We start from the raw sequence: 13,947 nt of genomic DNA on the forward strand, positions 1-13,947 counted from the left end.
ATAGGTATTGCTTACAACATCGAGACCCCCATAGGTATTACGTCATCCAGACCCCCATAGGTATTACGTCATCCAGACCCCCATAGGTGTTACTTCATCCAGACCTCTTAGGTATTACGTCATCCAGACCTCTTACCATCCAGACCCCCATAGGTATTACGTCATCCAGACCTCTTAGGTATTACGTCATCCAGACCCCCATAGGTATTACGTCATCCAGACCTCTTATCATCCAGACCCCCATAGGTATTACGTCATCCAGACCTCTTAGGTATTACGTCATCCAGACCCCCATAGGTATTATGTCATCCAGACCTCTTAGGTGTTACTGTACATCTTCCAGGACCCATAGGTATTACATCATCCAGACCCCATAGTTATTGCGTCATCCAGACACCATACTTACGTCATCCAGACCCCATGGGTATTACTTACGTCATCCAGACTCCATGGGTATTACTTACGTCATCCAGACCCCATTGGTATTACTTACGTCATCCAGACCCCTTAGCTATTACATCATCCAGACCCCATTGGTATTACTTACGTCATCCAGACCCCTTAGCTATTACATCATCCAGACCCCATATGTATTAAGTCATCCAGACGCCGTACTTAGGTCATTCAGACCCCATGGGTATTATGTCATCCAGACACCATACTTACGTCATCCAGACCCCATGGGTATTACGTCACCCAGACACCATACTTATGTCATCCAGACCCCATAGGTATTACTTACGTCCTCCAGACCCCATAGGTATTACTTACGTCATCCAGACCCCATAGGTATTACTTACGTCATCCAGACTTCATGGGTATTGCTTACGTCATCCAGAACCCCATAGGTATTACTTACGTCATCCAGACCCCCATAGGTATTACGTCATCCAGACCCCCATAGGTATTACGTCATCCAGACCCCCATAGGTATTACGTCATCCAGACACCCATAGGTATTACGTCATCCAGACCCCCATAGGTATTACGTCATCCAGACCCCCATAGGTATTACGTCATCCAGACCCCCATAGGTATTGCTTACAACATCGAGACCCCCATAGGTATTACGTCATCCAGACCCCCATAGGTATTACGTCATCCAGACCCCCATAGGTGTTACTTCATCCAGACCTCTTAGGTATTACGTCATCCAGACCTCTTACCATCCAGACCCCCATAGGTATTACGTCATCCAGACCTCTTAGGTATTACGTCATCCAGACCCCCATAGGTATTACGTCATCCAGACTTCATGGGTATTGCTTACGTCATCCAGAACCCCATAGGTATTACTTACGTCATCCAGACCCCCATAGGTATTACGTCATCCAGACCCCCATAGGTATTACATCATCGAGACCCCCATAGGTATTACGTCATCCAGACCCCCATAGGTATTACGTCATCCAGACCCCCATAGGTATTACGTCATCCAGACCCCCATAGGTATTACGTCATCCAGACCCCCCATAGGTATTGCTTACAACATCGAGACCCCCATAGGTATTACGTCATCCAGACCCCCATAGGTATTACGTCATCCAGACCCCCATAGGTGTTACTTCATCCAGACCTCTTAGGTATTACGTCATCCAGACCTCTTACCATCCAGACCCCCATAGGTATTACGTCATCCAGACCTCTTAGGTATTACGTCATCCAGACCCCCATAGGTATTACGTCATCCAGACCTCTTATCATCCAGACCCCCATAGGTATTACGTCATCCAGACCTCTTAGGTATTACGTCATCCAGACCCCCATAGGTATTATGTCATCCAGACCTCTTAGGTGTTACTGTACATCTTCCAGGACCCATAGGTATTACATCATCCAGACCCCATAGTTATTGCGTCATCCAGACACCATACTTACGTCATCCAGACCCCATGGGTATTACTTACGTCATCCAGACCCCATGGGTATTACTTACGTCATCCAGACCCCATTGGTATTACCCGTCATCCAGACCCTTTAGCTATTACATCATCCAGACCCCATTGGTATTACTTACGTCATCCAGACCCTTAGCTATTACATCATCCAGACCCCATATGTATTAAGTCATCCAGACGGCGTACTTAGGTCATTCAGACCCCATGGGTATTATGTCATCCAGACACCATACTTACGTCATCCAGACCCCATGGGTATTACGTCACCCAGACACCATACTTATGTCATCCAGACCCCATAGGTATTACTTCATCCAGACCCCACGGGTATTACGTCATCCAGGCCTCATAGGTATTACTTACATCATCCAGACCCCATAGGTATTATGTCGTCCAGACCCCCCATAGGTATAACGTCATCCAGACCCCATAGATACTGCTTACGTCATCCAGACACCATAGGTATTACTTACGTCATCCAGACCCCATAGGTAATACGTCATCCAGACCTCTTAGGTATCACCTACATCATCCAGACCCCATAGGTATTACTTATGTCATCCACACCCCATAGGTATTACGTCATCCAGACCTCTTAGGTGTTGCTTACGTCATCCAGACCCCATAGGTATTACGTCATCCAGACCCCATAGGTATTACTTATGTCATCCAGACCCCATAGGTATTACTTATGTCATCCAGACCCCATAGGTATTACGTCATGCAGACCCCATAGGCATTACGTCATCCAGACCTCCCATAGGTATTACGTCATCCAGACCCCATAGGTATTGCTTAAGTCATCTAGACCCCATAGGTATTCACGACACGGGAGGTTACAAGACGGTCTCTTCTTAAAGTCTCTTGGATGCCAGAGCTTGATAACTTTGGGCACATATTAATATATCAGATGTTCAAGTGTTGTTTAAATCTGTTGCCATTTTTCTCTAGACGATTGTGAAATCCCGTGAACCAGATGTTCAGGCTGAATAATGCTTTGTCTGGTGTTCATTTTTGTGAAGAACATTGGTGCAATGGTAGGGGACGGCACGTGGCAGAATGATGCGTAAATGTATAGTGAGTTACTACAGAAGTCTGGCAGTAATTTTCGAGTTTGACTCTTACATATTAATAAATGTACCCGGTTTTGACCTAGGTATGCTTTCACACGATACGATACCTTCTTTTTTAAAAAATGTTTCACTGGTATATAGTAACAGGTCTAATGTTTGTTCGTCAAGATTAGTTGCCGCAACTACAGATATTGTTATTGGCAGAGTGTTTATTCTGGTCAATTTACATGTTTATTAAAAAATCGGCAAAGAAAAAATTGACCACTCCCTCCGGGTTGCAAATTCCTGAGATGTATGTGAGTATTGCACCAGCCCCGTTTTTTTTTTTTTTGTCATGCCCCTAGGTTAGGTTAGATTAGGTTAGGTTGGGTTGGGTTGGGTTAGGTTAGGTTAGGTTAGGTAAGATTAGTAACCTCTAGAGTAATTTCGGTGTGGGAAACATAATGAGATTATTTTCAAGAAAGATCTATGGTTAGTTTTTAATATATGGCGGCCCGCTATTTCCAGGGAAAGGTCCCGGTACTCGGCTACATCTCTGGAAATTGCGTCCCGGGTTGATTTTGGTTGGAATAAATCTTCGTCGACTTTGTTAACAGATTCCTCGTATCTTTGCAGCCTACCTTCACTAGGAAATTGATTTACTCATGAGAAATGAATCTGTTGATTAGGATGCCCATCACTAATTAAAGCTTCAGCAGACCCCATGTTAACTAACCAATCTTTTTCCAACTAAATGAGATTTTCTTTTTGAGTTACAGCTGTCTTATAATCCTGAAAATTGATCCAAAAGATTTGAGCTGACTGAAGAGAAGTTCCCTTAATGCAGTGGTTCTTAACCTTTTTCAAAGTATGCACCCCTTTCAAATCAGCAGTCCGTTCTTGCACCCCCTGAATTGCTGAAGTAAAAATAAAATAGCTAAAACACAAAGTTGATTTGATGTAGGTTTAGCTATAGCTCATAGCACTGCTGTAGCAAAAATAATGATAATGGTAATATTATTCATTATTTTTTTTTTTTTTGCAGAAGAAAAATAACATGCGTGTATAAAAAACATATTTTGCTTTAATTATTCATAGGCATCCTCACACCCCATAGGAACCGGCTTCGCGCCCCCTAGGGGTGCGAGCACCCCCGGTGAAGAACCACTGCCTTAATATATTATTCCATTGTGTTACGAAACGTTAATAGTGGACCATTTTTTTTTTTTTTGCATTTTATTCCCTCCTTCAACCAACAACCAACCAAACAACAACTACTACAACCACTACAACCATCACCACCACAACACACAACATCGGCTGCTGCCTTCCTTCACCACCACCACCACCACCACCACCATCGCGTCATCATCTAACTCTACTTGCGCTTGTGTGTGTGTGTGTTCGTTCGCGGGGGGGCCAACATATGTGGGACCGTCTCTTTATGTGACGCCCATGTTGCCTCGTCTCTTGGCTGGCGCGTGTTCTCCCCGCCACACGGACCTTTCATGGTTTGTTATGAGCAAAGCAAAATCATACTAAGAAGAGTTGTTATTGTTCCCACCCACGTTTTGTTGATTTATTCGTTTTTCTTCTTCGTCTTTTTCTCTCGTTGGAAGTTTTCCATTTATGACAGTTTTGCTTCCTGCCCCTCTCTCACCCCCCCACCCCTCACCCCCCACCCCTCCTCACCCAACACAGACATACTGTATATAATTAATGAAGTGGTACTTGGTGTCACCCGGTGTTAGACTTCCATCTGAACGTGTCATTTCATTCGTGATATTCTTCTCGTGGTGGTTGTGTGTTCTCTCTCTCTCTCTTCTCTCTCTCTCTCTCTCTCTCTCTCTCTCTCTCTCTCTCTCTCTCTTTATATCCTGCTTCCGGACGAGGATGTATTTGTTCAAAACTCGACAAAAGAGATATAAATTCTCCTGTCTAGATCTGCCTTTTTTGTATTATATATGTCGTACATATCTCAGAATTATATATATGTATATGTATATGTATATATATATATATATATATATATATATATATATATATATAATTAACCTTACGTGTGTTACGAATGTACCGGAACGGACAGATATATATATATATATTTATGCCAGGCCCTCTCCCACCCTCCAAAAAAAAAATAAAGGACAAATTTGTGTGTATGAATTTGAATATTGCGTCCTTGAACTCGATGTTATAGAAGCTTCAGAAGTTTGAAGACCTCCCCCTCTTCTTCTTCTTCTCCCCCACCCCCATTCGTATTCATCGACACAGATGAATCTGCATGGCTGTTCTCATATTCCTTGTCTGTGTTTTATTCCGATCGGTAAGGCTACGTAGGAAAAGGGTTTTGAGATGTTATAGCTCATATCCCACATATTCAGTCTAAATTGTCAGTGAGATGTTATAGCTCATTCCCCACATATTCAGTCTAAATTGCCAGTGAGATGATGTAGCTCACTTCCCACATATTCAATTTGTATTATCAATGAGACATTATAGCTCATTCCCCACATATTCTATTAAAATTATCAATGAGATGTTATATCTCGTTCCCAACATATTCTATCTAAATTATCAATGAGATGTTATATCTCATTCCCCACATTTTCTATTTAAATTATCAGTGAGATGTTATAGCTTATTCAGTATAAATTATCAATGAGTGTTATAGCTCATTCCCCACATATTCAGTATAAATTATCAGTGAGATGTTATAGTTCATTCCCCACATATTCAGTATAAATTATCAGTAAGATGTTATAGCTCATTCCCCACATATTCAATTTAAATTATCAATGAGATGTTATAGCTCATATCCCACATATTGAATTTAAATTATCAGTGAGATGTTATAGCTCATTCCCCATATATTCTGTCTAAATTATCAACGAGATGTTATAGCTCATTCCCCACATATTCAATCTAAATTGTCAGTGAGATGTTATAGCTCATTTCCCACATATTGAATGTAAATTATCAATGAGATGTTATAGCTCATTCCCAACATATTCAATCTAAATTATCAGTGAGATGTTGTAGCTCATTCCTCACATATTGAATTTGAATTATCAATGAGATGTTATAGCTCATTCCCCATAAATACAAAGTTCAATTTAAATTATTGATGAGTATTTGCAGGTGTGAATATTTCTGTTTTTAAGAAAGGGTTGAAATGTGCAAATTTTACGTTCACATTCCAGTCAGGTTTCGTAATTAGCGCTGAAAATTTTTATGTTCATTTTGTTTTATTGCATTTGAATTTGAATAATATTGTTACATCCATATGGAGTTCCTAAACTAACGGTTGACGTGGGGGCTGCTTTTATTTGTGGATAAAATACAGCGCAGATTCAGATCGGTGACTTCAGTTGTTATTTGCAATAATCTGTAATTAAACATGTAAAAATAATAACATGGGGGTTTGCTATCTGTATTATTCAGTTACTTTGATGAAAGATGTTGAAATTATCCTTTCGAGTTTAGGGACGAAATATTTCAGGAACCCGAAAGAAAAACCAGTTTCGTTTTCACATTTTTTTAATGAATGTCGATCTACGTGTCTTTACGTTTCCCATATGTGGTGTATTTGTAGAAGAGAAGAACTCTGTACTTAGTTCCCTCCCCGTCCCCGCCCCCCAATTATAAAAACAAGAAGTGTTTTCCCCTCACGTGACGAGGGATAACAGATGCCACTGAGCAGAGGCTGATGAGGCCTTCCTCTCCGGAACAGAAGGCTGTTCAGCCGAGGTGCACTTGTTCTTCGAGATTTTGTTCAGTGTCGATTTTGAATTCTAAGTATCAGAAGGATCAGAGGCATAACATCAGTCAGCATTGGAAGAGAGACGCTCTAAGACACTCACTTCTTGTCTGTGCAGTCCAGTAACTGTTTTGTCTTGACATTTCTGGCTGTGTTTTTGGCCGACTGGCGACGTCATTAAACCTGCTGGAAATGAGCAGAAGAAGAAGAAGAGTCTGAAGAACAAGTGCGCCTGGACTCGAATAAAAACATTTGAGGAAGCCATCCTGAAAGGTCTTGTAAGGGCTTCAGTGAAGTAAAAGTTTTTCCATATATACATGCATACATATATATATATATATATATATATATATATATATATATATATATATATATATATATATATATGTATGCATGTATATATATATTATATATATATATATCCTTGTTATTGGCAGGTCAGAATCTCAAGACCGTTCTTAACTGAAGAAAGTGTCGATTCGGTTATTTACCTTTCAGGTTCATAAAATTAATGTGTAGCATCTCAGCATTTCCTCTTAAAGGAATGGACATAATATCTTCGCATCAGGTGGCTTTCTGTCTTATGTGCGAGTCTACAACAGTAGACCCAATTAGTTTTTAGAGATATCTGAGTGTCAAACATTTTCCGTCCAACTTAAACCTCTATCACCAGTGTCTTCAGAAATAATCGCATTTAGTCTCCAGTGTTTAGTAATGTTGGTTCCCCCTCCCCCTTTTTGTAATGAGTTTTATCAGTATGGAAATGATATATCATGTTTATCTTAAAAAGGTAAACTGCGGAACTCTGGTGGTTCCCTTTTTACATTATTCAGAATTCTGAGATTCATTACGCGGTACAGTCTCTCAAAAAAGTTTTCGTGACTGTCATGATGAAATTGTATTTGAAGGGATCGAGTTCTGAATTTTCGAGTTCATTTTTGAATGATTTTTTTCCTCATTATATATACATTATCCCCCACACAGCTGATGATGTGTTCTAATGTTGTATAACGTTCCTTAACAATGCAACAATCTTTTCATTCACGATACTGCCCTACCCGTGTAGGATTGCAGTGTTGATTCTTCATGATGGAGTTTAAAAGAGGAATCGAGACTAGCTGGTCAATCAGAGGAATTGAATTCTCTCTCCCATGCAAGCTCAATTAATAACTGACCATTTGAAGTTGTCGAGTGAATGGGTTTCATCTCGTAGAGCCATCACAGCAGATAATAACTACATACCGAGTAATTTCTTAGAGAAACATTTGAAATGAGAAATTTTCCTGTTGTAAAAGTTTGTCCAATCTTGATAATTGCATGTTGCTCAGAGCACATCGAATAACTCACTGTGATGTGTATTTAATTATCGCTTTTCGAAGCTCCATTCAGATATATTTTTGATGTGATTTTTTACCGTACTGGAAAACAAATTGATTCCTCTTACCCTTTGGGGGCGTGTTCATTTTCGTTTTGATTAACTGAATGCTCGGTCTGACATCCCAGATAATGGGGTAGTTGAATATCACAATTTTCATGGCGAAACTCTTAAGGATAGTGGAACGAGTTTTTTAATGTTTAGTGGCGGCGATCGACCATTTTTTTTTTATTTAATTCAAAATGTGATTCATTCTTTAAATAATTGTGCCCAGATGCCCCTAAGTACTTTTGTGACTCACGTCAACTTCAATGTTTTTTTAAGGTTTATTACAATGTTCATGAGAAATAACAGGTGACAGATCCCTTCAAGTATGGTTTCGCATTTTATAAATTAAAAAATTTTATACATATATATAAATATATGTATATATATAATATGAGAATATATTCCTAGTTATACTTTCAACTTAAAATGACATTTTTAGATTTTGCATACCTGCCGACCAGTTAGCATATCATGAGAACTCATCCACTTTCACAACGGCACTGGTTAAGCGGAACGTCTCAGTTCCTTGCTGTATGTAGCAGGAGGGTGTACCCTTCTGTGTGATCCCCTGTGTCACACGACGCTAACGAAGTCTCTTTTGTTTACTTGTCCCTTGTTTGTGATGAGCAGAAAGCGTCGATCTCCAAGAAGACCCCGTCCTCAACGGACAACCACATCCCCCACAACATGAACAAGCGGGACATCATCCGAGCAACCGACTTCAACTACCTGATGGTCCTGGGCAAGGGCTCCTTCGGGAAGGTGCTGCTGGCCGAACGCAAGGTCTGTATTCCCCCAGAAGACATTCCCCCTCCGCCACCCTCCTCCTCCTCCTCCTCTTCCTCCTCCTCCTCCTCCTCCTCCTCCTCCTCCTCCTCCTCCTCCTCCTCCTCCTCCTCCTCCTCCTCCTCCTCCTCCTCCTCCTACTAGCTGCTATTATTCCCCAAAAACATTCCCCGCCACCCTCTTCCTCCCTCGTCCTCCTAGCTACTATTATTCCCCTAAAAGACATTCCCACCTCCTCCTCCTCCTCCTCCTCCTCCTCCTCCTCCTCCTCCTCCTCCTAGCTGCTATTATTCCCCCAAAAGACATTCCTGCCTCCTCCTCCTCCTCCTCCTCCTCCTCCTCCTCCTCCTCCTCCTCCTCCTCCCCCTCCCCTCCCCCTCCCCTCCCCCTCCCCTCCCCTCCTCCTCCTCCTCCTCCTCCTCCTCCTCCTCCTCCTCCTCCTCCTCCTCCTCCTAGCTGCTATAACCCCTCCCATTCCTTTGACTGTACTACCTCCTCCGTTCATATCATCTGCTTCCTGTTACACCTTTCAAATTACACCTTTCAAACCTTTTTACTCTCACTGTCCCTTTCAGCGCTGAATGACCTGATCATAGGTCCCCCAGCACTTGGTCTTTCGCCTGAATTCTGTATTCCATTCCATTCCGTTCCATTCCATTCCCAGTTCCGACTTCGATGTATTCAGTAGCTCTTATATAGTAATGTTTTATAATTTCCTTGACTTCATTTTATAAGTACAGGTTGTGAAGTAGTTTTCCATATATATATATATATATATATATATATATATATATATATATATATATATATATATATATATATATATATATATTTATATATATATACTTATTCAAGATTGAATGTAGATACATTTATAATTCTTACGTTTGCACGTTAGTTGTATGATGACTTGCAGTGTATTTTTATGAACATGAAGCTTTGGTAGTGTAAGCTAGCTAGATGCTATACATTTTACCGTAGTTATTCTGTTCTATTTTTGTTAATTTTGACATGTAATGTTCGACTTTCATTAAGGAATTAACATTTTCCGGATAATGTCGAGAAAGCGTTTGACTCTCATTTGATTTTCATCTCGACATTATCCGGAGAAAATTTTGATTTCCGGATAATGTCGAGAAAACGTTTGACTCTCATTTGATTTTCATCTCGACATTATCTGGAAAATATTAATTTCCGGATAATGTCGAGAAAGCGTTTGACTTTCATTTGATTTTCATCTCGACATTATCCGGAGAAAATTTTAATTTCCGGATAATGTCGAGAAAACGTTTGACTTTCATTTGATTTTCATCTCGACATTATCTGGAAAATGTTAATTTCCGGATAATGTCGAGAAAACGTTTGACTTTCATTTGATTTTCATCTCGACATTATCCGAAGAAAATGTTCATTTCCGGATAATGTCGAGTAAACCATGAAAGCTGGAGAAATTTCCCACTATGTTTTCTCCCAATGATATCGGACACTTCAACCATCAGCAGAGAGACTTATTAATATTTCTATGGCTATGCGCTGAAATAACATAAAATTTCAGTTAAGATTGTAAACAATGTTCCCCCTTAGATTGTAATCACTTTCAAGTCTGACACGTTCTATCGACTGGAGATTTTACTCATTTTAAAAAACTGATTCGCAAGGCAGATAACTGAATTACGCCTCTTAGTTACATGCATTATACTGTTCCAGGTGTTTACTGTATGGCAGTGGTTCTTAACCTTATTCAATGTACGCACCCCTCTCAAATCAGCAGTCAGTCCTCGCACCCCCTGAATTGCTAAAATAAAAATATATTAATAATAATTTGTATTACTGATGTTTTATTTTATTTTATTTTATTTTTGCAGAAAGAGATAACATGCCTATATAAAAGTATGTTTTGCTTTAATTACTCATAGGCATCCTCACACCCCTTAGGAACCGGCTAAGGGGTGCGAGCCCCCTGGTTATAAACCACTGCTGTATGGTGACAAAGGTATGATTTAGCACTCACATGACATAGCTTCTTTTATCAAGTATGTACGTGGTTGACGCTGCTTTCATCTTGGTAAATTTCCTAATACCAATAAAATGAAACAAGTTGCTGAAGCACTTTGTTGAACGCAGATTTTTCCAGTTCGATTCGATGGTAATTCAGTGTATCCCGAATGTAAAGACTGCAGTTTAAAGATTGTAATTCGTTTTTAACCTAAATTAAACCTGAAAAAATTGCTAACGATAATTCGCACTAGTCTCCAAAAAGATATGCAACCTGTGTCCGTGTCTAATGAATATTGTTTTGGGTAGAATGATCCTTCTCTTAAGTGATATAATTTTTCTGTAGTAGAATGATCCTTCTCGTAAGTGATATCATTTTTCTGTAGTAGAATGATCCTTCTCTTAAGTGATATAATTTTTCTGTAGTAGAATGATCCTTCTCTTAAGTGATATAATTTTTCTGTAGTAGAATGATCCTTCTCTTAATTGATATAATTTTTATGTAGTAGAATGATCCTTCTCTTAAGTGGTATAATTTTTCTGTAATGTTGATGTTCCCATTGTTTATAGTAGAATGATCCTTCTCTTAAGTGACATAAATTTTTCTGTGCTCTTTGATGTTGTTGATCTTCCCTGGGTTGATGTACTGACGCAATCACTGTGTGATGGTTCCACCTCCCAGGACTTGCCAGCAAGAGTAAGGCTTTCATTCATTTGTCATTGTGGGATGGCATTGACTTTTACTCTCTCTAATTTGTAACGGCGACACTTTTGTAAATGGTATTCTCCCGGGTGACGTCACAAGGAGAAGAGAACGATTCGACTCGAAACCAGTCTAGAGTCAAAGGTGAGATCAGTTCGCCCCTAGCTTGACGAACTAGCGTAGGCCATTTTTCCCTCATTCTCAGAAAATAGGCTCCAAAGATTTTGGTACCTTTCAAAGCTTCTAATTAGCTGATCTTCTGTGGGAATTTTGTTGGGAAATCTGACAACGAAGACAGCTTAAATTTTGAGACGTTATAGAGCAGTGGTTCCCAGGCCCCCCCTTGCATCTATGAGTAAAATTCCCTCCCAGATTTAAAGGAAAATAAAAAAAAGAGAAAGCGAAGGGGCGTTTTTATTCTTTTGGGAATGAATTAGTGAGATACTGGACGCTGCTTCTTGGCGACTCTTGTTACGAGAATAACGAATATAACTAGAGAATTTTAATTTTTCCTTAGGGCTCGTACCCACCCCTGGAAATTGCTGTCGCCCCCCAGATTGAAAACCACTGTACAGAGCATCAGACACTGAAACACTTTGACTAGAAAACTAGAAAAGTTAGAAAAAAAAGGGGATACGCCAGTTCGTCAAAACAGGAGCGAATTCAGAATCGTTAGGGATACAATGATAAAAACAGGACTTTGATAGGATTAGAAGGGGGGAGGCTACTAAGTAGCTTTGGAAAATGGAAGGGGGGAAGCTGTGGTCGTTGCAAGAAAGACTTCAAGGTCAAGTAAGTATTGAGGGCTGATCAACAGAAGGAAATCAGGCCACGAATTGAGGACATTAGTCGTCATTCATTCAAGATGGTTTATATTAGTATTATTATTATTATTTAGTAGATGAAACCTATCCATATGGAACAAGCCCACCAAAGGGGCCATTGACTTGAAATTCAAGCTTCCAAAGAATATGGTGTTCATTAGGAAGAAGTAAGAGGAGGTACAGAAATCCACTTATTTAAAAAAGAAAAAATAAATTACTGAATAAATAAAAACACATTAAAATGCAAGGAAAATAGTATTAAGGTAGCAATGCATTGCACCTTCGCTTGAACTTCTGAAGTTCCAATTGCACGACAGCCTCTGGGAGGCTGTTTTCCACAGTCCAACGGTGTGAGGAGGAATAAAGGACCTCTGGAACTCTGGAGAAGTTCGACAGCGAGGCACATTTACTGCATATCTGTGCTGCTGTTCGGCGAATCTAGTTGCTCTCGGCAGGTAAAGGGGGATAAGGGATCAATACTGCCCTAAAATGGAAAACATCAGTATCTGCAACATTTTCGAAATTGAGAGACGCCACTTATTGGGCTCGTGAAACACTAATACACAAGTTACTGCAGGTTCAGAATGATTCTTCAATGCTTTCCACGAGTATTTAAAGGGTCCCATTTGCAGTATCTGCAAAATCAGTAGTATGGCAAGGGAGTATCTACCATTTTTCTCAGTTTTGTATTTTTGCAGACCCTGCAGTCTTCCATTTTAGGGCAGAATTGTGAATGTGAAAGATCTCTGTTTAAACACAACTCATGAAATTATTTGACAGTAAAAAGTTTAGGGATATTTCCCTTTTATTCTCTTACAACAATAAGATGTTCCTTACTGATCTGTGACGTTCTCGACCATAGAAGTATCATACGTAAGTACTTATTCAAATTGGGGGGTCAGCCGTCATCAAAAGTGTCGTTCTGATTGAACATGCCGTTTGAAATGTCGGATTTTTTGTTCTCTCCTTCTAACGCAGTGGTTCTTAACCTTTTTATTACCACGCCCCCTCTAAGAGATGATCCTTCCTTCCACCCACTCCCCCTTGCATCTATGAGTAAAATTCTCTCCCAGATTTAAAGGAAAATAAAAAAAAGAGAGAAAGAGAAGGGGCGTCTTCATTCTTTTGGGAATGGGTTAGTGAGATCCTTGACACTACTTCTTAGCGACTCTTGTTAAGAGAATAATGAATATAGTTAATGTTTAATTTTTCCCTAGGGCTCATGGCCCCCTGGGAATTGCTGACCGCCCCCAGGTTGAGAACCACTGTTCTAACGGGTTCATTTCCTTTATTTGATTTGTGCCTTTGTCATACGTTTTCCTGTGTTCGTGTTTGATCGTCTCTTTTCTTCTTCTTCCGCTTGTTTGCCTGAGTTTTACTTCCCTAAAATTATTTTGAGAATTTGCAGCGTTTCCGTTAAAGGAAAACCAGTTGCTCTGCATGAACTGATGTGTGAGTTTTGTTTTTTGAGTTTATGGAGTCTCTGTTATTTTTCTGAGTGTTGGT

General features: G+C 40.0%; 1 protein-coding gene across 11 annotated transcripts in view; it reads left to right on the plus strand.

The window, feature by feature from the left end:
• Window positions 1-13,947, plus strand: part of LOC136843961 (protein kinase C, brain isozyme-like) — a 576,940-nt gene that overhangs the window by 496,354 nt on the left and 66,639 nt on the right. For 4 of the 11 annotated variants that reach the window (XM_067112977.1, XM_067112978.1, XM_067112971.1 and 1 more), the window contains exon 8: window positions 8,764-8,916. In XM_067112977.1, the coding sequence (XP_066969078.1) occupies window positions 8,764-8,916 (153 nt within the window). Of the gene's footprint in view, window positions 1-8,763; window positions 8,917-11,596; window positions 11,612-13,947 lie in introns of all 11 variants that reach the window. The other 7 variants (XM_067112974.1, XM_067112969.1, XM_067112968.1 and 4 more) reach the window with 3 other exon arrangements.

This window comes from Macrobrachium rosenbergii, chromosome 12 (assembly GCF_040412425.1).
Source record: "Macrobrachium rosenbergii isolate ZJJX-2024 chromosome 12, ASM4041242v1, whole genome shotgun sequence".
In the NCBI taxonomy this organism is placed as follows: Eukaryota; Metazoa; Arthropoda; class Malacostraca; order Decapoda; family Palaemonidae; genus Macrobrachium; species Macrobrachium rosenbergii.